Raw genomic sequence first — 26,720 nt, 5'->3', positions numbered from 1 at the left:
TGCGGTGCTCAAGAAACCATTGCTCGTGTCATGAACACCTCCATGAAGCGGACTTCGATTACTTCAATTTAAAGCAAACCATACTCTCGAGTGATCTTGTAATTAAGAGTCAATCTTGGCGACGACCATTGCCGCGCATTCGGCCGCCAGGCGCTTAAAGCACGTGTCGGTAGCCAATGGAAACATGTTTCTTCCTCGCGTCGCACACGTCGCTCGAGACGCGCCTACCTTTGATTTCCATTCTGTCTTTGCGCTCACCACACTCACCAGCCGAGTTGGAGACGTCGACCGACCTCAGCAATCGCCCTTGAATCGCCCCACACACTCTTTTGCTTCGACCGGCTAGTCATCGATGACATCCAACTTCTGGGACTGCTGCGTAGGGCTGGTCAAAAGATGGAATGTACTGTCTCCATCGTTCACTTGGCCCTACAGCTACAAAGTCTCTCACAACCTCCAGATGCATCCGCTCCCACAAGCATCACCTTATATCGTACGAAGGTTTTGGGGAATCGTTCACAGAAAACTGCTGAGGTTGTCTCGACTGTATTGTCGCTGGCATGGAATTCCGTTCGATGGCCAGATCATGCAGCTTCCCTTCGGACTTATCCTCAAGTGGTCAGATGGGACACGCGCCGAAGAGGTCTTGGCCATGGAGGCCGCTCGCAGAGCTGGTATGCCCGTGCCGCGGGTCATATGTTATGGCGAACAACCCGACAGCCCACACGCCCCTGTCTCGATCCTCATGACACGATTGCCTGGACGCGAACTCGGTAGAGTCTACGAAGATCTCGATGTCGCCGAGAGGGATGCTATTTTGAATGAGATGAATGCCTATCTTTCATCCATGCGGCAGTGGAAGAGCCCTTGGGGCCGAGAGCGGATATGTTCATCATCGGGGACATCTATCAGAAGTGTTCGGGTACCTTTCACTACGATGGGTCCTTTCGAGACGGAGGACCAGATGAATGACTATCTCCTTTTCCCAGCTGGACATGATGCATACGATACCGAGGAAGATTATCCCAGTCTCAAGAAAGAGATAGAAAAGCTTTTCTCAGACAAGCATCGTATAGTCTACACCCATGGAGACCTCAAGCACCACAATATCCTGATCCATGAAGGACATGTCTCTGGCTTCATCGATTGGGAATCTGCGGGCTGGTATCCGGAGTACTGGGAGTTTACCACTGCTCTCAGATTCCAGCGTGAAGATTTTTGGTGGTACGATTTTGTTGTCAGACTTGGAGGCCACAGATACACCGTCTATCGAGACGCAGAGAGAGCACTCATAACTTTGACGGGCGGATGGTGTGTTGGATGGTGATCGCACATGAAACATAGAATCAGGTCTGAAAGGCTGTATTCGAGAATAACTACAGAGCAACTGAAACAAAAACGCTTTCCAGTGAGCGAGTGTCATGATATCTCCTCCGGCCATCCCTGAAATCCCGATCTGAACAATTTTCGACACTGTCGCTAGAAACTCACATGTCAGCCCGACGCCTATGGCGTTCTTGTGGTGCTGAAGAATGAACCGACCTCATGCAGCATTGCAAATCATGCCGACGTTAAAGTCCGCATAGGTCAGAGCGGTGTGTGGGACGAGGCTGTTGACAATCAGCTGCCGCCAGAGCATTGGCATTGCCCCAAGACAGCAACTCATATTCGAGGGACGTGAGGTCGTTGCACTCCAAGAGTACTTGTCCACTATGAGGTTTCTGCAACAACTCCAGCACTCGGAAAACCCAAGTGCGGCAAGTCAACCCCGGCATTTCGTTTAGTTGGTGGTCGTATGTCCGAAACATAGCATCGACATCTTTCATAAGACCAGAAGGGATCCTGGCCACTTGACATAGACCGATCAGAAGGAAGCTTTTGAACACGCCACGCGTAGTGCCGTGGTCGGCGAGCCAGCGTTTGTCAGCGCCCTTTAGATGGTATTTCGTACCACCAGCCTCGAAGTCTCGGTGGAGGTAGAGACCCCAGTGAAAGTCGTTTGCCTTTGGAGGATGGCTACGTACATGGAGGACGACGTGTAAGCTGTTGGGCTCTAGATCTGCGAGTGACATGGTGTTGTGAAGAATATGCTTGTGAGTTCTGAGTAGACAAAGGGATTTGAATCGATAGAGCAAGTGAAGTGAGTATTGGATCGATGTCAAAAGATGCCTGTCTTTATACCACAAATCCAAAGGAGCGCCAACCTATGCGCTGACCCATCACATATCTGCGTAACATAGGTGGCTTGCATTATGTTGGTTTTCGTACTCGCTCATCCAATGGTTTACCAACAAACGCCAGGCTGAAACAGATGCAGTGATTAGTATCAAGTATTGGCTCGTAGCCGCCGCAACGCGTGAACATCATTCAAGTTTTTGCAGCGGCTCCAACTCATGACATGTTCCCATAGGCATCACCAGCGCAGGATCCAACTGCGAAACCAGTTGCAGTAACACAGAGACCACTGGTCCGCTCTCCTGGAATCTTGATTTTGAAGCTACCGAGGGGCTAGTGTAACTTGATGACATAAGTGTGTGGTTGTGAGAGCGAGGCAAGGAACACATTGCTCCTGATCATACAACAGGTATGCCTGCATGCAACCAAAGGTCTTGTTTGAACAGATTCATATATGGTTTTGGTCAAATTCTTATCACCAATTGGTTCTGTGGTGTAGTTGGTTATCACTTCTGTCTAACACACAGGCGGTCCCCGGTTCGAACCCGGGCGGAATCATTGCTTTTGCCGGTGACGGCATTATTTTTGGTCCACCTGAGGGTGTGGTACTCCGTGTGTGTTTCGAGAGGGGATTGAAACCCTTAAAATCTTGGGAAGGTGTGGGCGTGGCTTTCTGATTTTGTTCGCAACGCCGACCCTTCGGACACTCCATGAACAAAGGCAAACAATATGACTATTTGATGCTTGGTTTGTCTTATTGCATAGTTCTTCGCTATATCTTGAGAGACTGTCACCGACAGCGAAAACTTATCTGTGGCAGTTTTTATCGTCCACGATTCGTACGATGCAGTGTACCTTAGCAGAACGATGTCAACAAGAGTTTGGTGACCCTGTCGCGCAAGGTCAAAGCGCGAAATTTCAACCTCGAAACATTTGCGATTACCAAGCAAGCGGTGTTGACAATGTAGTCTTGTTACTTCCTGACCGAGAAGCTATTGCTGGACAGGTCATTGTAAGTACTCCAGACGCGCACCTATTACCCTTCGCATCGCGTCATTGGAGACCTCCATTGGACACCCAGTACACGTCTCCGGCAAAAATAGGATCATGCCGCAGCATTCGATGTTGCGTCTGGACACCATACCAGGTGAAATCATCGACGTGATTTGCGATGAGCTGGGAAAGAAGGACCTCAAGACCCTTCGACTGTCCAACAAAAGAATTTCCTCAGTTGCAACCACACATTTGGCAAAGGCCTACATGTTCAATCTATGCTCTCTCATGACCCGGCGCAGTCTAGAGAAACTGGCAGAAATTTGCGCACATCCAGACTTCGGACCTCACGTTCGCAAAGTCCATCTGTCATCCGGCCGCGTTCATCCACGAGAGATGAGGGCACTTATCGAGAGAGTTGAAGATATGCAAAGGCGAATTCCTCCACCTACGTCCGCTCAAGTCAAGCGAGCGAAAGCGAAAATGCAAGACGCGATGAACAGATCTTCTAAAGAATATGAGCTTGAAACTTCAGGAGATGCGGTCACTCTCCTCGCTCAAGCTTTTGCGTCTCTGCGAGGATACCAAACACCTGTCATTCTGGATATCTCGGACTTTGAAGTGCCGCGATGGGATCCTGTCACTTTATTTCTTGACAAGTACAATCATTTCCATGGAGAGCCGGAGCTCTGTTTCAAGTCTACCATGGAGCCTTGTCTAGAAGCAATCTTCCGCACAAAAATGAGGTTCGCCGAGCTTGAGTTGACTGTCGACGCATTCTCAATCGACCCAGACGAGCGAGGCTTTGATACTCAGGAGATGAATCTAGAAGATTTGGAACTATTGTCCAGCTTGAACTCCATCTCTTTCGATCTTGTGAACACGTTCGACGAAGCTGGCACACGATCTGCTGGCCATGTCCTGTCCTATGCCCGTTCATTGGAGAGCCTCACGTACAGACAGGGCTGTGACGATCTTGACGCCACCGAATGGCCGCCATTACACCAACCACAAAGTATCACGAATCGACAATTTGGAATTGCAGACACCATATTGAGCTCTGTCAAGTCGACTGGTCTGAAATCTTTGTGGTTGGAATACACTCCAATATCTTTCCAGACACTCGTCGACTTGCTGGAGAAGCACGCCGATACATTGACTTCTCTTTACATCAGCAGTGTATGTCTACGAGATGGCAGTTGGGCTGAGGTTTTCTCAAAGATTAAAAAGAACGGTCGTTTCGTGATCGAGCTTGACACTGGAAACCTGAGCCAGGCTAGATCAGAGTTGAGAGGAGGTGACTATCAACCACTATCTTTACCGAGAGAATGGACCCTCGATCCTTCTAGCGGGAGGTCAGAGGTAGAGGAATCGCTACACAAGCTCACAAATGCCCCATCACTCGAGGTCTTGAATATGATTGAGAGAAGAGAGCTAGCGCAAGGCCAAGACATTCCGGAATTAGGATCATAATTATAAAGATACCAAACTCGTGCTCAAGAGCACTTTTCTCGAATTTTATAGGAAAACATCGAACCTGGCTGATCAGTCATCACTCCGACGGTGGCAGTTGTACTATTTTCGACTAATCTGTTTGGTACTCATTAGCATGGACAAGGAAGCACGAAGGACCACTCCTACCCCGGCCAAGATACATACCCAAAGCGGAAGCCTTTCTGACCACCAACCTTATCGCTATCTCTGCCCCACACTCTTGTTATCTCCATGTATGCGGCTCCGGGGAAACATAAATACATCAAGGTGCTCGAGCGAGATGGAAAAGTAACTTTCGATTGAACATACTCAAAATGATCACAGCCACCGAAGTCCTCAAAGCATGGGATGCCTGCGACAAAACCGACTCCGCCTTCATTCTCATCTGCAGCGTCTTTTGCTGGCCAATCATCCCCGCCGTCGGACTAGGATATTCAGGATACTCGACACGGCGGAGCGGGTTGGCTTCTTTCATGCCAGCATTGCTGGCAGTTTCCGTTTGCACAATTCAATGGTGGTTGTTTGGATACTCGCTTGCTTATGGTGAGGGCAATGGCTTCATTGGCGACTTGAAACATTTCATGCATCTTGATGTTTTGGCTGAGCCTGTGGGGACTATTCCTGCTATTTTATTCAGCGAGTTCCAGTTGATTTTTTGTGCTACTGTTTGTGCTATTGCTATTGGTGGGGTTTGTGAGAGGGGAAGGCTGCTGCCGTTGATTCCGTTCATCTTTGTGAGTATCTTTTGATGATATGGGTTGATCAGCGCTGACCATATTCATAGCTCTGGGCCACCTTTGTCTACTGCCCACTCGCCCACATGGTCTGGGGCGGTGGCTTCCTCGGCGAACTCGGCGTCCTCGACTTCGCTGGTGGCACTCCTGTACATATCTGCTCGGGCGCCACAGCAACAGCCCTCAGCATCTACCTCTCCTACCCACTCTTCCGCTCCCGCAAGTCCGCAGAAAGAACGCCAGCTCATCTGGTCCTACATAAACCCCACAACACACTGAGTCAATTGCTCGCCCTCGTCACTATCTGGGGCTCATGGTTGGCCTTCGACGCTGGCACCACACTTGCTTTCAACTTCAAATCTGTCATGGCGATGTGTGTGACGAATCTTTGTGCTGCGTCAGGCGCCATGACTTGGGCTTGCATGACTTATTATGAGACTGGAAAGTGGTCGCTGGATTCGACGTTCTTGGGCGCCATCTCTGGTCTGGTCATGATCACCCCTTCCGCTGGCTTCATCGACATGGCCACAGCGTTCTTCTTCGGTATCACTGGTGCAGTTGTATCGAGACAAGCTCTGCGGATCAAGTTCACCGACTTCGCAAGACGGTGGAAGTGGGTTGACAATGGCGACACCTTCGCTACTCACTGCATTGGTGGATTTGTCGGTACCATTGCGACTGGCCTCTTTGCTCAAAAGGAGGTCGCCGCTCTTGATGGAGTCACAGAGATTGTCGGTGGTGTCTTCTTCGACGGCAATGCGAGACAGCTTGGTGTTCAGATTGTGGAAGCCTTGATCGGATTCACTTGGGCATTCAGCGTCTCATACATCATCATCGCCCTGATCGACTGCGTCCCAGGCTGGGAAGTGCTGGCGACCGACAAAGATGTTATGATTGGCATGGACGCATCTCAGATGGGCGAGTCACTGTATGAAGATCAGTGGAAAGGAGAGGAGGATTACCAGCCGTTCGCCGCAACGATTCAGTTGGAGTAGGCGCGTCGACCTGCCGCTCTTATCGGTATTGTGATTATCTTTGTCATTTCAATTCAAACACGCTATGAAAGCCGTGTCATTGTAACGACAGCACCTCAGATCTTGTGCCGAGTGTACGCGTGAGCGGTAGTCGGAGAGGTCGAGCTGTGGTCAAAATAACCTCCATATCGGGACTAGATTGCCAAGATGACATGGCGGGGCTGTCAATGATTGGCTTTGACCAACTGATTGGCGTCTCGAGCTGGACTTCTTCCCTCTTCTTGTACTGGCTCACTATTGGACTGACAGACACGAGGACCGATAGATAAACTTACACAATGCATTCGCCTTATGAAAGGGATGTTGCTCGCTCCGGCGCTGTCGATAAGCTCCTTCTTCACGCTTCGGCTTGTACTTGACTAGCCTCCATCACATCCTCGGCATGCATACACGCGTTCTGGATCTTGTGGAGTATCTTGCATCCTAGTGATCGGTCATGCTCTATATGATTTCAGCATCTCTACAGCAGCATCATGTTTGCCTCGCCAAGAAACTACACACATAGCAAACAATCGCTGCGCCCTCAACAATGCCTCCTAAACGCATCAGAGTCTCCGAAGGATCATGCTGGCGATGTAAGGACCGCCGTGTCCTATGCGATGTGAAGAAGCCAACATGCACGAGATGCGAGACTGCTGACACTAAGTGCGAGTATGGCATGAGATTTAAGTGGGCGAATGGAGTTGCAGCTCGAGGACGCTTCGCTGGGCAAAATCTGCTACCTGTTAAGCAATTCGTACCTGCACCTCGTATCCAGTCGCCGTCGACTCCAGATGATTGGCAAGTGCTGTACTTTGCACGAGAAGTGCTGCCACGGTTTAGTCTCATGGATGCTGGTCCGGGTGTCGATCCCGCGTGGCTCGTCACAGACCCGTCTATACATCAAGCAGTCATCGCCGTCGCGAACGCACATCGATTGTTCAGAAATCATGCTGTCCAGGAAGAGACACTATCACAGATCAAGCAAGCACGCTTGACAGCTATACGATCACTACGGACACGGCTCCAGGATTCTTTCAACTTATCACACGCCATTACCTTCCCATCGAGCGTGCTGCTATGCATGTTGGACGGTATTATCGAGCCGCAGGATGATGGCCTTGCTGCCGCCTTTCATCTTCGTGGTGGACGTGCTATTCTCCAACATGGAAACCACATGATGGAAGTGTCCTCGGCGAAGGCAGGACCCATGTCACTACTACTTTCTGTCTATGCTACGATGGATCTGACATACGCGATACTCGGCGGTGAAGCACCACATCTTGGACCAGAGACTTGGCTTCAACTTGCAGATGGCGAGGCCTGGTGGACAGGCATCAAGGATGACCACGCTTTCGTCGACATCATGGCATTGCTCGCACAACTAGCACAACTCGGTCACGACGCACGCGTTTCTGGCTTCCCAGCTCCCATACGAGAACTGCTCGAGATCCAGCTCACACTCGGCCGGACAGAAGCTAGACTTGAGAGCATAACAACACCTTCATCACCCGCAGATGGCATTCAGTCCATCGATGCCCTCACGGTGTTCTGCTCAGCCTATCGCGCTTCCGCCCGCATCTATATGTACCGTGCCCTCTGCAATCTTGAAATCTCGGATGTTCTGGTGCAAGAAAGCGTACAAGAAGGAGTTGATGCACTTCTACAAGCACCTCAGATCGGCAAACTCGCACACTGTCTGCTCTTCCCTTGTCTGATGATTGGAACCCATTGTATCAGTCCTGAGTCTCAGCAAACTGTGCTGAACTCTTTGAAAATTGCTGCTGAATATCTCTCTTTTGGTTCTATCAAGCTTATGGAAGAATTCTTGAAAGACACTTGGCTGGTTGAGGATCTTACTGCTGACTTTTGGACGATGATGCAACCGGTGTCTGGTAAGGCATTTATGTTTTAAGCGATCCATCACACCCATCAAACGACATCATAACTTGTTAGACGACGAAACATCCCATCTCAGACGCGCGAATCAATGTTTCGCGTACGACGAGTGATGGAGCACCTGGTCACGAGTCATACAGCTAGCCAATCAGCTTGCTCAATCCACTGAGCGCAATACTCCGTTTCAGCAGGTCAAAGACTCACCCAACTAGAGATACAGTACTCACTGCTTGACTCGCTCCTCAAGAAAGTTTTGTCATCTGAGATCCCTAGGAATGGACTATAGAAACCTCTTATGCCACGATGACTTCCCAAGATAGACTCTCACGGAAATTCCGCAATTGTCCTTGAGATTTTGTCGGAGTGCGAGACAGTCCTCGTCTGGAAAAGTCATTCATGTTTGTGGCAGGGAGAGCAAAAGAGAGCAACAGGTTTACGATACAACAATTTCTGGCGACTCCTGTGATCGCCTTTCCCAGTCGCTGTACGGGCTGTTCTACTGCGATGACTGTTCAAGAGATCCTGGGAGCTGGACCAGTATCATGGTCCTACTGTTAGTGGTCGCTCGGCGTTGTCCTGTCGTCGACTCCTTGTCCACAGCCTTAAACACTCCCGTGCTGTTCTCATAGACTCGAAGTTCCTGTCAAAAAGCCCATAGGAAGGTTCTGATTGGACTTTATCAGCACCTTCCGCTCTTGAGTATCAGTGTCTAGTGACGGTCAGCAATTACCCGCATACAAAGTCGGATCGAATCGTAAGCTAAACATTGCCTAGTTTCATCTTGCACTTCATCATGTATTGGTGATTTCCCTGCTCTCTTCCTAGTTTGATCTTACGCTTCACGATATATTGCCGGCTTCTCTCGTCTCTCCGGTCATTTTCCAGTAGTGAATCCAAGATACGTGTGGCACATGAATCCCCAACAGTTCTTTTGGCTTGATTACTATCAACGCATTATCAATTCATAATACTAAAATACGATGATGCCCTGAGGCATGAAGCTCACACGCAAGTCCTACTTAAGGTGGCCATGACCTCTCGACAAGCTTTGCTCTTGGAGACTTGGGAGGTGTCGACGACCTCGACGGCAAGGACGACGCGGTAGGCAATCTGCAGCACATATATCTTCCGGAATCGAGATTGTGTGGAGTGAAAGAAGGGATGCGACGAACAGGTCACTGAAACACGGGCTGTTCTCATAACTCTCAACGCTTGTGCTGTGCTGGATCAAAGACCAATAGATTTCGCTGGTTCTGTGCGGATCGGGGAGATCGAAGAGACCTAAGAGCTAAGGTTGTTGTTGTTATAGTAGACGAAAGGTTGTTTGTAGACGAAAGGTGTTGAAATAGGCGAAAGGTGGAGAGTTGGGCGGACGAGGTGAGTAGATAGTGAGAGCGTAGGCAAATGGTGAGAGTGTGAGTAGATAGTGAAAGTGCAAGTAGATAGTGAGAGTAATATTGAGTGTGAGATTGAGTGTGAGATTGAGTGTGAGATTGAGTGTGAGATTGAGTGTGAGATTGAGTGTGAGTGATTGATTAATAGTCGGTGCGGGAAAAGATTGAACCTGATGGCGACAGTGAGTGATTGAGTGAGCTTCAAAGTTGTTCGCGGCACCAAATTCAAGCTGTAAGAGTTCTAAGTTAGACGCCAACAGCTTTGCAGCTGAATTCCCACAGACGATCTTCAGCTTTCTGGTCATAAGCATGGCTTACATACTCCGGACCGCCCAACGGAGCATTCTCTCCTGCTGCAACAGACTCTCCTACATCAGCGCAATAGACACCACCATTGCTGTCAAAGTGAGGAGTCAGAGCGGCCCAGACAGTGGTTGCAGCACCTTGTTCAGGACTCTTCTCACTCTTTTCGAATGGACCTTTACCACCGAGTCCAGCCAGAATATCATCAGTAGTGTGACGGATCAGTTCGGTATCGAAGATGACACCAGGATGCACAGAGACTGCATGCAAGCCTTGTGATCCATACAGACGGTCGATGCTATTGGCCATATAGATGTTGGCTGTCTTGCTTTGACCATAAGCTACCCAGGGGTTGTACTCTGCGTTCTCGAAATCCATATCATCAAAGCGAATAGGTGACATGGTGTGACCATAGCTGGACAAATTGACGACACGGGAAGTCTGTGTAGGTGTGGATGAAGAGAGCAAGAGGGGCTTGAGAAGCTGGAAGAATAAGAAGTGACCGAGATGATTGGCACCCATGTGGTTCTCGAAGCCACTGACGGTCTTGCCCTTAGGAGCGTTCATCACACCTAGAACAACAATTAGCCCAGGTAAAGGTTGTTTGATGTCACAAAGACTTACCGGCATTATTGATCAAGATGTTGAGTCTGTCGCTTCTGCTCAGGAAGTCCTTGGCCGCCGCGCGTACGCTGTCGAAGTCTCCAAGATCCATTTGTACCATCTCAACCGTCTGGCCCTGAGGTGCATCCTTCATAATGGCTTCAATGGCCTTCTGACCCTTCTGCTCATTGCGAACAGTAATGTACAGCTTGGCCCCAGTCAAGTAGAGGGCCCTAGCGGCCTGTACACCAAGTCCAGCACTGCAACCAGTGATCAAGATTGTCTTGTCACTGAGCTTGCCTACCAGGCCAAGGTCTTTGACGACCTCGATAGCTGTGGGACGCTCATCGCCAGGTCCGGCAAGATTCTGGTGTCTGTCCAGGTAAGGGCGGTATGCTTGGGTTAGAGGTGACATGATGAGTTGCGAAAAGATTTGAGTTGAAACAGTATCCGAGTTGATGAGTGTTGTTGAACGGACAAAGTTCCAGAGTTTTCTCGTTATATATGCCACAGATTGACCATGATGATGACTTGCGGACTACAAAATCCGGTGAGGGAACGGAATTAGTAAGAACTGGATACTTAGATCCGCCCCCGGACAGAGAAGCTCACGCACGACAAGTCATGATGAATTGTCGCAGACGTTTAGATTGTTCAAAATCATCGGCCGAAAGATGCGTCGTCGTAGTTATATCCGGACGGAGTTAAGTACTTTGAGCTCCGGCTCATCTTGGTGGAAACACGTCCTCGAAACACCTTACGGTAGACATGACGATGCCAATAGACCGTGATTGACACCAGCTCCTACTACTTGATTAGTTGACGTCGTTCGGTTGATGTTGATGAGCTTTACAAGGCCGTCCGAAGGTCCCAAGCTGAAAACGAAACAAGCTTGCGGGCCGAGCAGATTTCGGAGTCGTCTCAGCTGAGCAGAAACGGGCGAGCTTGCGAAGTGATTCGACACCCCCTGACGCCTGGTGTACGAATACACGAGGAAAGAGGTAAGCTGCTACAGGTAGGTCGTGCCTTCCCGTATTACCATCCTAGTCAACCTCAGCGAGATGCTTTTGACCATCCCTCGAGCGCCATTGCCGACAGGGCTGGCTTTCCTCTCTGGTCTCTTTCTTTTGACCTATCTCTACTTCCACGCCTCTTCTTCCCCTAACACACATCTTCTGTCGATAAAAGGTTCGACACAATCACCACAACTTTCGCAATGCCCACCGTCATCTGCGATTAGCAACATCGTCCTATCCATCAAGACAGGCGCCACCGAGGCTTTCGACAAGCTACCGACGCAGCTGCTCACCATCCTGCAATGCGCCGATACGCTCCTTCTCTTCTCCGACCTGGAACAAGACATCCACTCATTACATATCCATGATGTGCTCTCCCGCTACGATCCTGAGTTCCTCGCAAATCATGCCGACTTCGAATTGTATCGCAAGCAAAAGGAGTACCAAGCCGAAGGCCGCGACGTCCAAACCTTGAGCACCATGAAAGATTCAAACTCGGACTGGCGTACTGCTGGGCACAATGCTGCTTGGGCCTTGGACAAATACAAATTTCTGCACATGATTGAAAGAGCTTGGGAGCTACAACCAGACAAAGACTGGTATGTCTTCGCAGAAACAGACACTTATATCGTTTGGCGCAACCTCGTAAAATGGCTTGAGAGGTTCGATCCTAGCAAATCGCTGTACCTCGGCCGAGGCGAGCCTATGAAGAAAGAGGAGGGAGAGGGCTTCTACTTCGCCCATGGCGGCAGTGGCTTCGTGCTGTCGCGTGCCGCCATGTACGACTTCTGCGTCACCAAGAAAGGCCTTGCCAGTCGCTGGGATGCTCGCATACCGGATCTGTGGTTCGGCGATTACGTCGTCGCGAAAGCTCTTAAGGAAGAGCTGGGCTTGAACCTGACTTCTGCAGCTCCTATGTTCAGTGGCCACAAACCTATGAGCCTGCCAATCGGCGCTGGTATCTGGTGTCGCCCTGTCATCACTCAGCACCACCTCCGTTCCGAGGAAGTCCAGACATTGTGGATGTTGGAAGATGACTTCTACACCAACACTTCTTCCAGCAGTGCTCCACATTTACGCTTCTCTCACTTATTTAGGGATTTGCTCTCTGGCGTCAAGTTCCCAGAGCGACGCGACGAGTGGGACAATGCGTCAAACGACAACGTCTACACTATCAAAGCTCCACGTACACGAGCCCAGGCCAAAGAAAAGCCGAACGAGCGTGTGGGTGAGCCTACTGTAGAGAAAGATCCTAATTCTTCACCTGATGCATGCAATACCGCTTGCGAAGTCACTGAAGCATGTTTCCAATGGGCACATCTCAACTTCACAACAATTGAAGATGATGAAAAGAAACATGGTGGCGGAATCTGCTACTTGAGCAGTGTTTTCCGGTTCGGAGATCAGAGACCCGAAGAGTCGTGGGTTGACGAAAAGAATGCGACCAATATCCATTTGTGGACTTCAGGTTGGCAGACGCCAAAAATCGAGAAATGGCTTGCTGAGGCGCCCGACGACTGTGGCAAGGTCGAATGGTCATAATGAAATCTAGAACTCCATATACTTTTTAATTACTTTAATACTTTCGTTCGTTCAACTGTTTGTTTAGATCAATTGTTCTCCATCCTCGTTGCACAGAGGCTTGCATGCATTGAGTTAAATCCGCGATTCAGTATATCTTATCGCCAAGATCTCTTGCCGAGCCTTCGAGAACTCAGCACTTACCGCTCATGTCGCGGCGGGCCTGAGCCTTTTAATACAAGTATCGACCAACAAGTCTCACAGACTCTACGAGTGTATTGCTCGGAGCGTTGTACGTATTCTCTATACTGGATAATTCTCGAGTGGATGGCGAGTCTCTTGGGCGTACTGTCCGCGTCATCTGATTAGATTGATAAGAGGTCGAGTCTCTGGATTTACAACAGGAAAGCATTGCCTGTCAAGATGTTGACTTCTTCATCTCCTCTACTGGAAGGACAGAATGCCTCGAATCAGCTCAGTCAAAGGTCCTTTGCTGCTCCTAGAAATAAATCATACTCCCTCTCACGGACGAACTGGTCATGGACTTCTGTGGCATCTACGATTATCAACACGACGACGATATTGGCATTACTATATGGAGTTGGAATCTGCGTCAGTACAATCAAGGGCACTTTGATGCCCAGTAATGAGTATTGTTTACACTCAGCGTCGGTCTCTTACAACTACATCACCTTCGCTGGAGACGGCTACGGCACATACAATGGACCCAAGTGTCTCAACCCACTACGAACAATCTCAACATATGCTTCGGGAAAGACATTTTGTACAGAGAAGGAAATTCAAGTCGGGTTTGATAAGATCCGTAAAGAGTGCAACAATGAGGACCTCGAATTTCTGGATTGGCAGGAGCTTGTTGCTAATGTTACGGAGGGGGATATCGCTGGAATGAGAGTCGTAGAGTTTGACGAGCTACCTACCGGAATGAACATCACAGAACCAGTCAGACTTTCTAGATCGTTCCTGGACCGAGTTGGAAACACTCTAGTACGTCCATCGCAAAGTTGTGATTAAACGCATGACTGACCTCTTCAGATGGCTTGGGAATACGAGATGAACTGGCATCATCAATCTGGTCTCGCATTATATGGATTCTGGGGCTTGATTTTGGGCATTGCAACACTATGCAATGTGCTCAAGACTCCATCTACCAGCTCAGAGAGCACATCCCAATTCACGCAATCGACGTGGAGGTGGATTCAAGTTAATTTGATCATACCACCTGCGTTTGGCTCACATCATCAGCGTCTACTGTTCTGGTGCACCGTCCCGACACGTATGGAAACGGTTGTTGTAGCGACGTTCTATCTCCTTACAACATATCTTTCTGTCTCTCATTACCGCCTCATATTTAACAATATCTAGTAAGAGTGATGCGCTTTCTTTCTCGATACCAGAAGCTGACAGAAACATAGCTGGGACGACAAGTCTCAACAACTCTGGCGATATGTCGCCGACCGCACAGGTATCATGGCGTATGCCACACTGCCTTTGATTTGGATCTTTGCGGGTAGAAACAATGTCTTCATGTGGGCTACCGGTTTATCTTACCAGGCTTTCAACATTTATCACCGTCACATTGCCCGAGCTGGTACGATACTCGCCATCGTCCATTCTGTGGTCTACACCTATCTGTTCGTAGAATTCGGTACGTGGAAGTCATTCTCCTAGATGGGTACATGCTAATTTGTCAAAGAGGGTTGGAGCATGTTTGCTAGAGAGTTTACTCAGCTCTGGCTTTTGCTCGGTGTAATGGTAAGAGATAAAGCAATCTTGGCAAAAGGCATTGTAGCTGATACTGCGCAGGCAACAATCACCATGAGTCTTCTTCTGCTGTTTTCTGTTTCTTGGCTTCGCATCAAGTTTTACGAGATCTTCTTGGTTCTTCATATCGCTCTGTCTGTGGTCACACTAGTAGGCTGCTTTCTGTGAGTGTTCCTGCCATCCGTCCAACCGCTGGAGCTGACTTTGAAAGGCATACTTCCATCTTCAATGCGAGATATGATGCGTATCTCTGGCCCATTGTAGTTGTATGGATACTTGACCGCGGACTCCGGCTTCTACGTCTCATTTGTTGCAATCTCCAGGTCCGATTCAGCAAGAAAGTTATTAGTCGCACATACACAATTGCTTCTTATAGCAAAGGGTCAGACGTCATAAGACTGGACGTACGAACAGACTCCTTTCTGGCAACACCTGCTGCCGGACAGTTTTACTATCTTTATCAACCAACAACATGGCAAGGCTATGAAAATCATCCCTTCACACTTGGAGCGTGGTCATCTAGCTCTATCGGATCAGACGAAGCTGGTAGTTCTCTTCTCCGAAGCACCGGCACGCATGACGAGTTTGACGAAGAGAATGGAGTCTTTAGTGCTTCCAAGCGTCAATCACACGGGCAAACCCTGACCTTCTGGATCCGCCCCTACGATGGCTGGACGAAGCGGCTTCGAGACTCATGTCTAGCCTCACCCACACACACCACTTCCCCCACAATCCTCCTCGAAGGCCCATACGGCCATCACTGTCCTATCGCAACCTTCGATTCAGTCTTGCTGATTGCAGGTGGCACTGGAATAGCATCAGCCGTACCCTACATCCTAGAGCACATCGCACTTTCGAGATCAGGAAAGACAGCTACGACACAAATGCATCTCCTCTGGACAGCCCGCCAAGCTTCCTTCATCCATCAAGTTTTCGCCCGCGAACTACGAGATGTTTCCCACCGCGATGACTTCTCCACAGATTTGTTCTTTACTCGTCAGGACGACAGCCACAAAGACGATGAAGAAGATGACGGTACGCAAACCACAATACCAGAAATTCAACAAGGACGTCCAGATATCGCGGCTGCAATTTTAAAAGCAGCGATGAAGGCGGAGATGATGGGACAAAGAGTTGCGGTACTGGTTTGTGGACCTCCAGCTATGGCCGATGAAGCCAGAATCGCTGTACATGGCGTGATGAAGAGAGGATGTTTTGGAATAGAGTATTTCGAGGAGAGTTTCGGGTGGTAGGATTCTATCGGGTTATCTTAACGATGTAAAAGTGACTTCTACGGAGTTGGGTCCATATACGTGATCTTATCGGCAGCGAAGGTCGGTCGGAAGGGACTGTCAAAATGCATAATGATTTTTGGATGAGCTGAGTTGTCCAATGAGAGTATTAAGGTGAGAGCTCCTTCAATGGACGTACTGCCGTTTCTGAATTCCATTGTGCCTTTTGATGGACATATTAGTGCCATGGATAGGGAGATGGAGTTGGGAGTGGTTTACATGTTCACATAGGCAGCGAGGGGTGGATGGAAGGGCCTGTCAAAATGCATAATGATTTCTGAATGAGCTGAGTTGTCCATCGAGAGTGTTGTTGTGGGGCTCTTTCAATTAACGTGCTGTCATTTCTGAATACCTTTGTGCCTTTTTATGGGCACGTCAGCGCCGTACACAGGGGACGGAAGGTAGATGAAAGAGTGCTAGGAATACTTGCTATGTCAGAGCTTAGTGGACCGGCTACAACGATCATATATAGAGACAAAGAAGAGTATAGATAGACTTAGAGACAGTTTAACAGACATAAGTCTTGTCACAGTATAAGACACAAAGCAGGGGTGGTTCGAACAACGATACAAATACAAGTAATGTACAATTACAAAGCACCCCGTGCTAATCCGCTACCAGTTAAGCTCTCTCAACAGCCTAGCGGTGTATGACAACAGAAGCAACAAGGCTAGACCAATGCTGCCGCCGACAGCACCCAACAGCAGTCTGGAGCTACCGTTAGGATTACGAGTCACTAACTTGGCACTCCAGACGCTGGCACCCGGCGGATGCGAGGGGCTTTCCACCATTTCGATGGCAAAGTTGTCGACATCACGGTATATGATGCGAGCGTTGTCTATATAAGGTGTTAGGGTTTGCTGCGTTCATACGTGCTGTTGCATATTACCTACCTTTAATCTGCTCTTGGAGGCCTTGGAGTCCTGTCATAATGTTTGATGATGCTTTGAGATAAAGGTTTGATGATGGATGGTGTAGGCGTTTGCGTGGGTTGGATCGAAAACGTGAAAGCCGGATTATAGTCTTTGCGATTTTATTGTTGTTGTGCAATCACGAATCGTCGTGACGACTGGGACTCGCGCTCCAAGCTCTCGATTTGGTTGCCAACACCGGTACTAGGCCCTTCTTAGAGCTTGGCTTCAGCAATCTCGGGTTGAATGGTTGTCCACTCTTTTATATCGCCAAAATTCATCATTCTGTTTGATTCCTCTGGTCCGAACCTATCTTGCAGGTCATCCCACTTGCGATTGACTGCTGTCTCTGGTCGCCAACGGAAGCTATGCTTGATACGGGGATCTAGCTTATCCTCCATGGCATCTGTGATGCTATTGACACAATCAGCTTTGTATATAGTTATCGCTCAGTGCGAGAGGAAGGCTTACAATCCGCCAATGACTGGAATATGGCAGAAACCATGGCCCGAGGCACCACACCCAAGCACAAGACTAGGGTAGTCAGGATGCTTTGAGATCAAGAATGCACGATTCGGCGTATCAGCACACCAACAGATGCGGGCAAAGCTGAAAGGTCTCTCGGCGAGATGTGGCATGATCTCTCGGAGAAAGCCTCGGGCTCTTTCTTCTGCCTCTTTTGGAATCTGATGCTTTGCAAAGGGTACGCTTGACCGTTGAGAGCTGGAACAGGTCAGTATGTATATACAAGTATCGCGATGCCATGACTTACTTCTGAGGATCAACAGTCCAATTGCAGTAGCCAGGATGCTCGTCGCACATCTTGAGCTCGCCTTTGTCCTCGTCAGGCTCCATGAAGAAGCCTCGCTCGATGTTGAAGAGTACTGGTAGGTTCTTGAACAACTGCAACTCTTCCCTCGTCATCTTGATATGAGCTAACGTCCAGGCAGTGGGGCGAAGCTGATCTTTCATATCGAAGATAATGCCAGCGTTTGCCCCTGCACAGAGAATGGTACGATCTGCTCTGTGTTCGACTGCATCGAATGTCTTTGCTCCCTTCACGTCGCCGGCTTCGTAGATGAGGCTTTCGACTTTGCCTTTCTCTTCGCCAGTGACAAAGACTGCACCCAATCGTTCTGCTTCTCTTGCCGCACTCTCCATGGACTTTCTTGCATGTATCCATCCAGAGCCTTTCTTCATCCACCAGCCCTCCCATCCGGGAAAGTCTCCTGTGAGGACACCCTTGGGCATAGTCGCTTGAAAGTCTTCTTTCGTCTTGAGAGGCAACCAGCCTGCATCCTCGCTAGGTCCACTAGCGGCATTCATGTGGGCTCTTCCGGCTTCAGAAGTTGCTGCGATGATGCATCCGGTCTCGTGGAAGTATGGCTTGAATACAGGGTCTTCTAGCCATCCCTTAGTTGCCTCGTTGATCAACGTGTTTGCGACATATCGCTCATCTGTATCAGCACCGGCGGCAAAAGTGCCCAACTCGAGGATTTTATTGACATCGTTGCCGGCGGAAATGGGAGACGGTACCGGGAATGGATCAAGCAGTGTTACGTTCTTGTATCCTCGTCTGATGGCGTGTCAGTTCCACTTTAACAGATGGACTGGTTGAGCACAGATTTGTGCAGATACCTTTTGAGATGTAGAGCCGTAGAAATTCCCCAAGTGCCTGCTCCGACAATGAGGATGGATGAATCCAGGGAAAGTGGAGCCGACATTGTACGAGATCGCAGGCTTCAAGAAGGGAAGGAGTGGTCGAGTGTTCAAGAGTCAAATCACATTGGCAGGTGCTGCCTGTTTTAAGGATAATAACTGCAATCTTGTCATAGTATGATGTCTATTACCTACAATGGTTCGCCTACGACAGTGCTCTTGAATCAGGAAGGATGGTGGAAAAGAAGCGGGGAAATACAAAAAGTGGAAGGTCCAACCAGAGCCTTGGCGCAGTCTACACGAGTCGTGCCTCTTCGGCCGCCCCAACCTCTCGCCCGCATTTTCTCGGCCTATCACGCCTTCAGTAATCGCGCGACAAAGCTGACTTGGACCTTCCTTGGACCTTCAATCGCCCTATCGTGCTACCGAATAGGGCATCATGTCTGAGGCCCACCTCCTTCAAACCAGAAATCAGCCATGCCCCGCAAACGACTGAATACCCAGGAGGCTCCGCGAAAGCGTAACAGGACTGGCTGCAACAAATGCCGCGCTCGCAAAGTCCGGTGTGACGAGCAGAAACCAATCTGCAGTCAATGTCGCGCCAAGGGATTTGATTGTGAAACGAGCATCAAGCTCAAGTGGGAGCAGGACTATACCAGTGCTGGGCGAGCCTTTGGTCGAGCTGGATTGTGGACTAAGAAGTCTGCCGAGAAAGCAAATGCTTCTTCGCCGTGCATACATGTCAATGATGATGAGGTATCATGGATCCAAGTTCCTCAGATCTTTTCATACAGCTTTGTCAACGCCACGGTAGGGAACGTTGAGCAGCTGACTACTCTGGAGGCCATCGCATCAGAAGCTTCGCCAATCTTGGATGTCGTCCGTACGAATGACCGAGACGATGCCTTAAGCACTGCTTCTCTTTCACCATGGCTTTCTGCCAGACAGCCTGTTTTCTTGCCTCGCCACAGTTTCATACCCTCTTCACCACCAATGCTCCCGGATCTGCCTAGCCCAATGCACTCAAGCCTACTCTCGTATTACCTGGACAAAATCTGTCCGATTACTGTTCCAAGCTCTGTCAACAAGTCTCCTTTTGCCAATTTGATCCTGCCATTCTCAATAACATCATCGCCCGCTGTCTTGGAGGCTTTGCTTGCGCTCGCTGCATGCCACAGATCAAAGAATGACACTGCTTTCCGTTCGACATCACTCAAGCTTGGACATAACGTTCTTCGGACTCTGAGAGGAAGGCTTGCCACTGAAGATGCCCTCCAAGTTGCCATGGATCCAGAGACACTAGTCATCATGATGATTCTCTGTCAATATGAAATCATCAACGAGTGTGATAAGCGCTGGGTGGTCCATTTGAAGGGAGCTCGAGATTTGATTCGCGTGAGAAGAAATGCTCAGCTCTATCCCTCTTCTGGGCAGTCTTCCAACGAGCTTGTCGAATTTGCCGAAAAGTACTTCGCTTTCCAGGACGTGATCGGACGAACAGCTTGTGGAGAAGAGCCTATCTTTGGCAGCGACTTTTGGACGTCGCAGGGCGAAGACACAGACGCCTGGCTCGGCTGCTCGGCTGGGCTTGTCTCTATCTTATGCGAGATCACAGAATTGAGCCGCCGACATCGATCACGACCAGAAGTAAGCCTTCTGCCCGAGTTCCAATACCAAGCAGCATCCCTAGAGCGCCGACTTTGCAGTTTGAGGCAGAGAGTCTTTGACGAAGAAGATGATATTCTCTCACTCTCCGCCGAGCTGAAGAGAATGGCGGCCGAGCTATATCTTCATTGCGCTCTCAATGGTGCAACCCCTGCAATGCCCCTTGTTGTTGGACATGTACAACAGGTACTTCGCCTAGTTTCTGTTCTTCTCGAGCACGGAGTACTTGCAGGCTTGAGCTGGCCTTTATTTGTTGCTGCTGTTGAGCTCGATCCTATGGAAGATCTTGAGTGGTCGAGCAAAAACGATGTCTCTAACGATGTACCAAATCACGCTCGACCTTTCGTCTTGTATGCTCTGGATCGCTTAAGCGGCTCGATTACCAACGTCACCAAAACAAGATCTGTCATCGAGCAGGTATGGCTTGCAAGAGGCCATGATGATTTTTCTGACCTCCGACCGGAAGGATACGAGAAAGGTCAAAACGACTGGGAGCGATATGTCGCTCCATTGTGTGGCAATATGAGCCTTGCTTGAGAGCCGGACTAATCAATCATCGCTCTGATGGGATACGATCTGAGCGTATTCCATATTGGGTCACTGCACTGCGGTTGAATTTGCCTATCTCTCAAACCGACCGGGGCAGCTATTCAGACCATCTAATGACATCCACACGCTGGTTGGACCTTCTCCTCGTATATTTTGCACATACCGACTCTGCGTTCCTCGAAGCGCTTGATCGGCTGTACCTTCATATTGTTGCTTTTCGAGATACAAAGCGTGACATCGTGGTGGCCTATCTCTACCCCAGAAAAGGGATCAGCCGTGGTTGCGCAACACGGGTTGACGTCCGGGGCTAAAGCTTATCAGGTATAGGTCTGCGATCCTATTGGCCTCGCTTGTACCTTCAACTTCTCCGCAGCAACGCCCTTCTATCAGAGGAACATCGTTACATCAGTCGTGAGCATGTGGACTATCTTCAAGGTGAATCTCTGGCAGGCGGTTTCCAGCCAGCCATAAAAGGGCATGCGGTCCTCTACCATCGATGCATTCGACTCTCAATCAATCAACCCTACGTCTACGATACAGTAATACTTGGTCATGCCCACCCGAGACTATGATCTCGATGTGCCTGGCACCGAACAACTCGTAGATGGTAAGAGAGCCTCACGTGTCCTACTGAATTGTTTCTGACCATCCCAAGTCAACCACGACCTTGACACTGCACACCAAGGCAGCTCAGATATTGTCCTCATACCACGCCCAACTGAATGCGGTTCGGATCCTCTTACTTGGTCTAGATGGAAGAAGTGGTATCAGCTCTTTCTACTGGCCCTTTATGCGTGTGCATTTTCTTTCGGAGAGAACACTCTCGGTGCCGCATGGACGACCGTCTCAGAGGATACTGGAGTTTCTCTCGTGAATATGAATGGAGGCAGTGCGCTGAACTATTTACTGCTCGGCCTATGCAACATTTGGTGGAGCAGCACGGCGAATAAGATTGGTCGACGACCAGTATTTCTTCTCACTACGCTGATTTGCTGCATGGCTGGCGTTTGGCAGGGCCGTGTTCATGGTACCGCTCAGTGGTTTCTATCAAACAGTTTGAATGGAGTCGGCACCAGTGCTTATCAAGCCGTCATTCAACTTTCAGTCTTCGATACCTTCTTTGCCCACGAACGAGGTATGATGCTGTCTTTCTACTTGTTCGGCCAGCAACTTGGCAGTATTCTTGGTTTAATTACTGGCGGTATCATCTCAGATCAACTCGGCTGGAGGTAAGCTATGTCACTACCACAACAATGTTTTTCGCTAACACGTTTCCCAAGATGGACACAATATATTGTCGCAATGATTGACGCTGGTGTATTGGTTCTGCTGTTTTTCACCTTTGAGGAAACGATTTTTCCCAGATTCATCTTTGAGACGATACAAGGGGTCCTTCCTGTCACCGAAGGTCGTTCAAGCCCTACCGAGTCTGCCACTGAGGGCAAAGATGTTGACAAGAAGAATCTCGGCCGTGTCACTACAGTCCGTTCCAAAGCTCACAACGTCCAACAACGCGACTACCCTCGTCGCACCTACGTACAGAAGCTGAAGCTCTGGGTGTACTTCCCAGAGGACAAGACTACCTACATGCAATACTTCCGTCGTCCGTTCGCCCTCTTCTTATTTCCCAATGTAGTCATTTCTGGCTGCATATTCGCTTTCGGCTGTACCGGTCAGTTTACCAGATTTTCTCTCCGTCATATTGCAGTACTAATTCTTGATAGCTGGCATCGTTTCTTTCAATACTATCTCCGAGATATTAACAGAGCCCCCATACGATTGGAGCACATCATCTACCGGCCTCGTATTCCTTGCTGCTCTTGTCGGCAACTTCGTAGGATGGGGTACTGGCGTCTTGTCTGACCAAATCGTCCTCCGCCTCGCACGCAGGAATGGTGGTGTGAAAGAGCCTGAGATGCGCCTGTGGACTTTGTGCTTCTCGTTCGTCTATGCCGCGATTGGTTATATGATGTATGGTTGGGGAGCTCAGACAGGAGCTCACTGGATGACAATCGCATTTGGCGTTGGTTGCATGATTGCTCACCAGGTCTCCGCTTGCTCTATCGCCACCACCTATGCTATGGAGTGCTTCCCTGGCATAAGTGGTGAGTTGGTCGTGGTTCTTGCCATCTGTTCATCCTGCATCAACTTTGCGATCAGCTACAGCGTTCAGCCGTTTATCGAGGCAGCTGGCTACGGATATGCCTTTCTCTTCTTTGGTCTTTGCGTACTCTGCTCCATGCTTGCCGCTATCCCCATGGCAATGTTCGGAAAGTCCTGGAGACGGAGATGCGCACCCAAGTGGAGAGAGTGGCTATCCCAGAGAGAAAACTGATCCGTTCTCGTCCGCTTTTAGGCTAGTCGTATAGTTTGTCCGTCGCCGTAGGTCCAGGATGTCATGGCAATTGTCGACCAAATTTACCCAGATTTCTCGTTCATGCTTGGCGGCAGAGTTGGTAATACCTTCCAAAAATGAACAAAAAGCACCACGTTATTTGCTTCCGCGTGCTTATCGGTCTTGGAACTTGCATGCAAGGGGGAGATCAGTATACGGGCGACAGGTTTAGGCTAAATCATGCATACAAGATGCGTGTCTCCAATGCGACTTAGACCTCACAATGAGCTAAGCTACAAGTAGGCTTCAAGATGCAAGGTCGCAGACAGGTTTTGGAGAGTTGTACGAGCTCTCATGCAGGTCGTCACCCACCGGCCTCTATACCCCTCCCCACACGGTGCCGCGGGGACACCCCGCGCGGGGTGCCTCGAGACGACCTCAAATGAAGAAATTCCATCCAGTGCGTAGTTCATACTGCAGGCGCTTGATAGCTAATCCTCTTTATCTATTCAAGTCTATCCCATGCATGATCAATCAAGAGTCTATACCGATAAGCTCTCGAACGATCTTCTTCAACTTGAATTGACTTCGCACATCTCTATACTGTACCTTGATTCTACTCAAGGGGCATGGTCTAAAGGTCTCACCTGTTGGATCGCCAATGGCATCACGAGATGCAGAAGATACATGCACGGCCCTGCCGGCAACCCGTACTATGCATTGATGCAAGACGCAATTGCGGCTAGAACTAATCGACATGGATTGACAACGCAAAGCCAGGATAAAATTGAGCAAATCATCAGAGATGTTGCCTGATGAGCATATTGCCGAAGAGCTGGGACATGGCAGGAGCGAGGGGTAGTATAAAAGGCAAGAGCTGCCTTCCATTGGAAAATTATCGCCATCTCCGAGATCTTGCTTCTCATCTCTTACCAAAATGTGGCTCTCTGGTATCGCTCTAGCGGCCATTGTTGCCTCTGCCAATGCTTTGGATCTTACGGTCGCTGCCAATGGCGGTAATGCTACTTCACCCCTACAGTATGGATTGATGTTCGAGGTATGTTGCTTCGATTCAAACACCTCCCGAGTCTCAATTGATCTGTGAAGGACATTAACTTCTCTGGTGACGGCGGCATCTATGCCGAGCTCATCCGCAACAGAGCCTTCCAGGGAAACACAGTTCACCCTTCCACTCTACTCGGGTATTCCGCTGTGGGAGGCACGACTCTATCTCTCAAGAATCTGTCTCAACCACTCTCTAGTGCTCTTCCAACCTCTATGAACGTTGCAGTTGCGAAGGCTTCCAGTGGAGACGTTGGATTCTCGAACACGTAGGACCACCAGAGCTTCCATATCGTACAAGGACTTACATATAGCAGTGGATATTGGGGCATTGGAGTTGAAGTCCAAGACTACACTGGCTCTTTCTGGGTCAAAGGATCTTACGATGGCAGCTTCACGGCTTCTCTCAAGTCCGACATCACCAAAGAAACGCTTGCCAGTGTTCAAGTTCCACCCAAGGCGTCTTCGAGCGAGTGGATCCAACACAACTTCACCCTTACCCCTGCCTCTGCTGCTCAAAACTCGAACAACTCGTTCATCCTCACCTTCAAGAAATCTGGTGTTACTGGTGGTTCGCTGGACTTCACCTTGATCAGTCTTTTCCCTCCCACCTATAAGAACAGACCCAATGGTCTCCGCAAAGACATTGCAGAGGCATTGAAAGAGCTCAACCCTAAATTCCTTAGGTTCCCAGGTGGAAACGTAAGTTTCTGATGCGACCCTCCGCTAGAGAAAACATACACTGATGTCTTACAGAATCTTGAAGGTGATGACCCACCATACCTCTGGTACTGGAACGAGACAATCGGACCTCTCAAGGATAGACCTGGCCGACCCGGTACTTGGGGCTACCAAAACACAGATGGTTTAGGTCTTATTGAATACTTGCATTGGTGTCAAGATCTGGAGTTGGAGCCCATTCTTGCTGTTTGGGACGGCTTCTACCTGAGTGGACCTGTGACTCCTCAGTCTGAGCTCGGTGTCTGGATTCAGTTTGCTCTTGATGAACTCGAGTTCTTGATGGGCTCGACCAGTACTAAGTATGGTGCACTCAGAGCGTCTTTGGGATACCCTGAGCCTTTCCAAATTAATTATGTCGAGGTGAACTCTTCTCATGCTCTTAAATTCGAATATCCCCGGGCTAATACATTGGCTAGATCGGCAACGAGGACAATCTTGGTGGCGGCAATGCCAGTTACTCTGCTTACCGTCTTCCCATGTTCACCGAAGCTATCAAGGCAGTCTATCCTGACATCACCATCATCGGATCAACACCGACCGTCGACCCCATTCCTGATCACATCTCTCTTGACTACCATGAGTACTCGAGACCTGACAACTTTGTCAGAGAGTTTGGCCTCTTCGATCATTACAACAGAAGCCACCCCATCTTGATTGGTAAGACGAGACATTAGCTTCGCAGTGACACAGCTAACTCAGAGCAGGTGAATACGCCGTCATCGAGCCTAACAACGCCAGCATGGCTTCTGTTGACTGGACATCGGGCGCGACCAGATTGGCTTTCCCGTCCTGGACTGGCAGTGTTGCTGAAGCAGTCTTCCTCATTGGTGCCGAACGGAACTCTGATTTCATCATCGGAGCCTCATACGTAAGCTCATGTGTGGTTAGCAGTGAAATCCAGAAGCTGACGATGTCGTAGGCTCCTACTCTGCAAAACCTGAACAGCTTCCAATGGGTGCCAGATATGATCAGCTTCACAGCAGACACCACAAAGGATGTCTTGTCAACCAGCTGGCACATGCTCCAGCTTCTCGGCAATCACTTGATTACAGAGACTCTGCCCACCACGGGCGGCAACTTTGGACCTGCTTACTATGTTGCCGGTTACAACAACCAGACTGGATCTCACATGCTCAAGACAGCCATTTACAATGCTACAGCAGACGTACCAGTTTCGGTCTCGTTCAAGGGAGTGTCCGCAGGCGCCACTGCTACGTTGAGTATCCTCACAGCACCCAGCGGAGACAGCTACAACAACGTTGGTACTCAGGTTGTGAAGTCCACAAACACAACCATCAAGGCATCAGCTGGTGGTGTCTTCAAGTTTAGTCTCCCCAACCTTAGTGTCAGCGTACTGGAGGTTCAGGGCAGACCAACCTACTGGGCAGGCAGCTGGGGTGGACATCGTGGAGCATGGGGCCACGGTGGCTTTGGTGGATGGACCCCTAGTTGGGGCGGTTGGGGTAGTTGGAAGGGCACAGGTCACAACAGAAGAGACGTTCCCAAGGGTTACAAGGAGATTGTCTACTAGTTGAACCGGTGCGAGGAGGATTAGTGGCATGATTGACGAGATAGTAGG

General features: G+C 49.5%; 13 protein-coding genes across 13 annotated transcripts; 9 read left to right on the top strand and 4 right to left on the bottom strand.

Moving 5' to 3' along the window:
- The first annotated feature begins 30 nt into the window (after nt 1-30).
- On the top strand, nt 31-1,736 carry M438DRAFT_348537 (APH-domain-containing protein). Its single transcript, XM_029906167.1, has one exon. The coding sequence runs from the start codon at nt 353-355 to the stop codon at nt 1,325-1,327; it is 975 nt and encodes a 324-aa protein (XP_029757069.1). The 5' UTR covers nt 31-352; the 3' UTR covers nt 1,328-1,736.
- On the bottom strand, nt 1,572-2,072 carry M438DRAFT_338555 (uncharacterized protein; the record flags this gene model as incomplete). Its single annotated transcript, XM_029904134.1, has 1 exon — nt 1,572-2,072. One exon carries the CDS (start codon nt 2,070-2,072, stop codon nt 1,572-1,574), a length of 501 nt encoding a protein of 166 aa, XP_029757068.1.
- An 813-nt stretch (nt 2,073-2,885) lies between these two features.
- On the top strand, nt 2,886-4,641 carry M438DRAFT_358486 (uncharacterized protein; the record flags this gene model as incomplete). Its single annotated transcript, XM_029907259.1, has 2 exons — nt 2,886-2,922; nt 3,182-4,641. The coding sequence occupies 2 exons, from the start codon at nt 2,886-2,888 to the stop codon at nt 4,639-4,641; spliced, it is 1,497 nt and encodes a 498-aa protein (XP_029757067.1).
- Nucleotides 4,642-4,976: 335 nt separating this feature from the next.
- M438DRAFT_358485 (uncharacterized protein) lies at nt 4,977-6,391 on the top strand (the record flags this gene model as incomplete). The annotated part of the gene is made up of 2 exons (XM_029907258.1): nt 4,977-5,396; nt 5,447-6,391. 2 exons carry the CDS (start codon nt 4,977-4,979, stop codon nt 6,389-6,391), a joined length of 1,365 nt encoding a protein of 454 aa, XP_029757066.1.
- A 284-nt stretch (nt 6,392-6,675) lies between these two features.
- M438DRAFT_103896 (uncharacterized protein) lies at nt 6,676-8,817 on the top strand. Its single transcript, XM_029898656.1, has one exon. It carries the CDS (start codon nt 6,960-6,962, stop codon nt 8,322-8,324), a length of 1,365 nt encoding a protein of 454 aa, XP_029757065.1. The 5' UTR covers nt 6,676-6,959; the 3' UTR covers nt 8,325-8,817.
- A 1,131-nt stretch (nt 8,818-9,948) lies between these two features.
- On the bottom strand, nt 9,949-11,023 carry M438DRAFT_280780 (putative short-chain dehydrogenase/reductase; the record flags this gene model as incomplete). The annotated part of the gene is made up of 2 exons (XM_029901189.1): nt 9,949-10,577; nt 10,630-11,023. The coding sequence occupies 2 exons, from the start codon at nt 11,021-11,023 to the stop codon at nt 9,949-9,951; spliced, it is 1,023 nt and encodes a 340-aa protein (XP_029757064.1).
- A 573-nt stretch (nt 11,024-11,596) lies between these two features.
- Nucleotides 11,597-13,217, top strand: M438DRAFT_348534 (uncharacterized protein). The gene has a single exon (XM_029906166.1). The coding sequence runs from the start codon at nt 11,670-11,672 to the stop codon at nt 13,164-13,166; it is 1,497 nt and encodes a 498-aa protein (XP_029757063.1). The 5' UTR covers nt 11,597-11,669; the 3' UTR covers nt 13,167-13,217.
- A 564-nt stretch (nt 13,218-13,781) lies between these two features.
- M438DRAFT_280808 (putative FRE family ferric-chelate reductase) lies at nt 13,782-16,180 on the top strand (the record flags this gene model as incomplete). Its single annotated transcript, XM_029901191.1, has 6 exons — nt 13,782-14,150; nt 14,199-14,527; nt 14,579-14,815; nt 14,870-14,918; nt 14,970-15,091; nt 15,139-16,180. 6 exons carry the CDS (start codon nt 13,782-13,784, stop codon nt 16,178-16,180), a joined length of 2,148 nt encoding a protein of 715 aa, XP_029757062.1.
- A 653-nt stretch (nt 16,181-16,833) lies between these two features.
- On the bottom strand, nt 16,834-17,149 carry M438DRAFT_338548 (uncharacterized protein; the record flags this gene model as incomplete). Its single annotated transcript, XM_029904133.1, has 2 exons — nt 16,834-17,057; nt 17,113-17,149. 2 exons carry the CDS (start codon nt 17,147-17,149, stop codon nt 16,834-16,836), a joined length of 261 nt encoding a protein of 86 aa, XP_029757061.1.
- Nucleotides 17,150-17,345: 196 nt separating this feature from the next.
- M438DRAFT_377198 (fructosyl amine:oxygen oxidoreductase-like protein) lies at nt 17,346-18,854 on the bottom strand (the record flags this gene model as incomplete). The annotated part of the gene is made up of 4 exons (XM_029908715.1): nt 17,346-17,544; nt 17,602-17,853; nt 17,903-18,706; nt 18,769-18,854. The coding sequence occupies 4 exons, from the start codon at nt 18,852-18,854 to the stop codon at nt 17,346-17,348; spliced, it is 1,341 nt and encodes a 446-aa protein (XP_029757060.1).
- A 412-nt stretch (nt 18,855-19,266) lies between these two features.
- Nucleotides 19,267-20,991, top strand: M438DRAFT_280670 (uncharacterized protein; the record flags this gene model as incomplete). The annotated part of the gene is made up of 1 exon (XM_029901178.1): nt 19,267-20,991. The coding sequence occupies one exon, from the start codon at nt 19,267-19,269 to the stop codon at nt 20,989-20,991; it is 1,725 nt and encodes a 574-aa protein (XP_029757059.1).
- Nucleotides 20,992-21,555: 564 nt separating this feature from the next.
- M438DRAFT_280745 (MFS general substrate transporter) lies at nt 21,556-23,338 on the top strand (the record flags this gene model as incomplete). The annotated part of the gene is made up of 4 exons (XM_029901185.1): nt 21,556-21,625; nt 21,659-22,232; nt 22,284-22,675; nt 22,728-23,338. 4 exons carry the CDS (start codon nt 21,556-21,558, stop codon nt 23,336-23,338), a joined length of 1,647 nt encoding a protein of 548 aa, XP_029757058.1.
- Nucleotides 23,339-24,275: 937 nt separating this feature from the next.
- On the top strand, nt 24,276-26,672 carry M438DRAFT_358477 (putative vacuolar segregation protein; the record flags this gene model as incomplete). Its single annotated transcript, XM_029907257.1, has 7 exons — nt 24,276-24,395; nt 24,446-24,669; nt 24,718-25,102; nt 25,157-25,501; nt 25,558-25,798; nt 25,846-26,009; nt 26,061-26,672. 7 exons carry the CDS (start codon nt 24,276-24,278, stop codon nt 26,670-26,672), a joined length of 2,091 nt encoding a protein of 696 aa, XP_029757057.1.
- Nucleotides 26,673-26,720: the final 48 nt, after the last annotated feature.

The sequence above is a fragment of the Aureobasidium pullulans genome (assembly GCF_000721785.1).
Source record: "Aureobasidium pullulans EXF-150 unplaced genomic scaffold scaffold_22, whole genome shotgun sequence".
Classification (NCBI taxonomy): Eukaryota; Fungi; Ascomycota; class Dothideomycetes; order Dothideales; family Saccotheciaceae; genus Aureobasidium; species Aureobasidium pullulans.
The sequence above is the reverse complement of the archived record's forward strand: the minus strand, read 5'-3'. Positions and strand labels throughout refer to the sequence as shown.

Bases quoted from the DNA above. Each gene is read 5' to 3' on its own strand.
- M438DRAFT_348537 (XM_029906167.1), top strand. From the start codon at position 353: ATGACATCCAACTTCTGGGACTGCTGCGTAGGGCTGGTCAAAAGATGG.
- M438DRAFT_103896 (XM_029898656.1), top strand. From the start codon at position 6,960: ATGCCTCCTAAACGCATCAGAGTCTCCGAAGGATCATGCTGGCGATGT.
- M438DRAFT_348534 (XM_029906166.1), top strand. From the start codon at position 11,670: ATGCTTTTGACCATCCCTCGAGCGCCATTGCCGACAGGGCTGGCTTTC.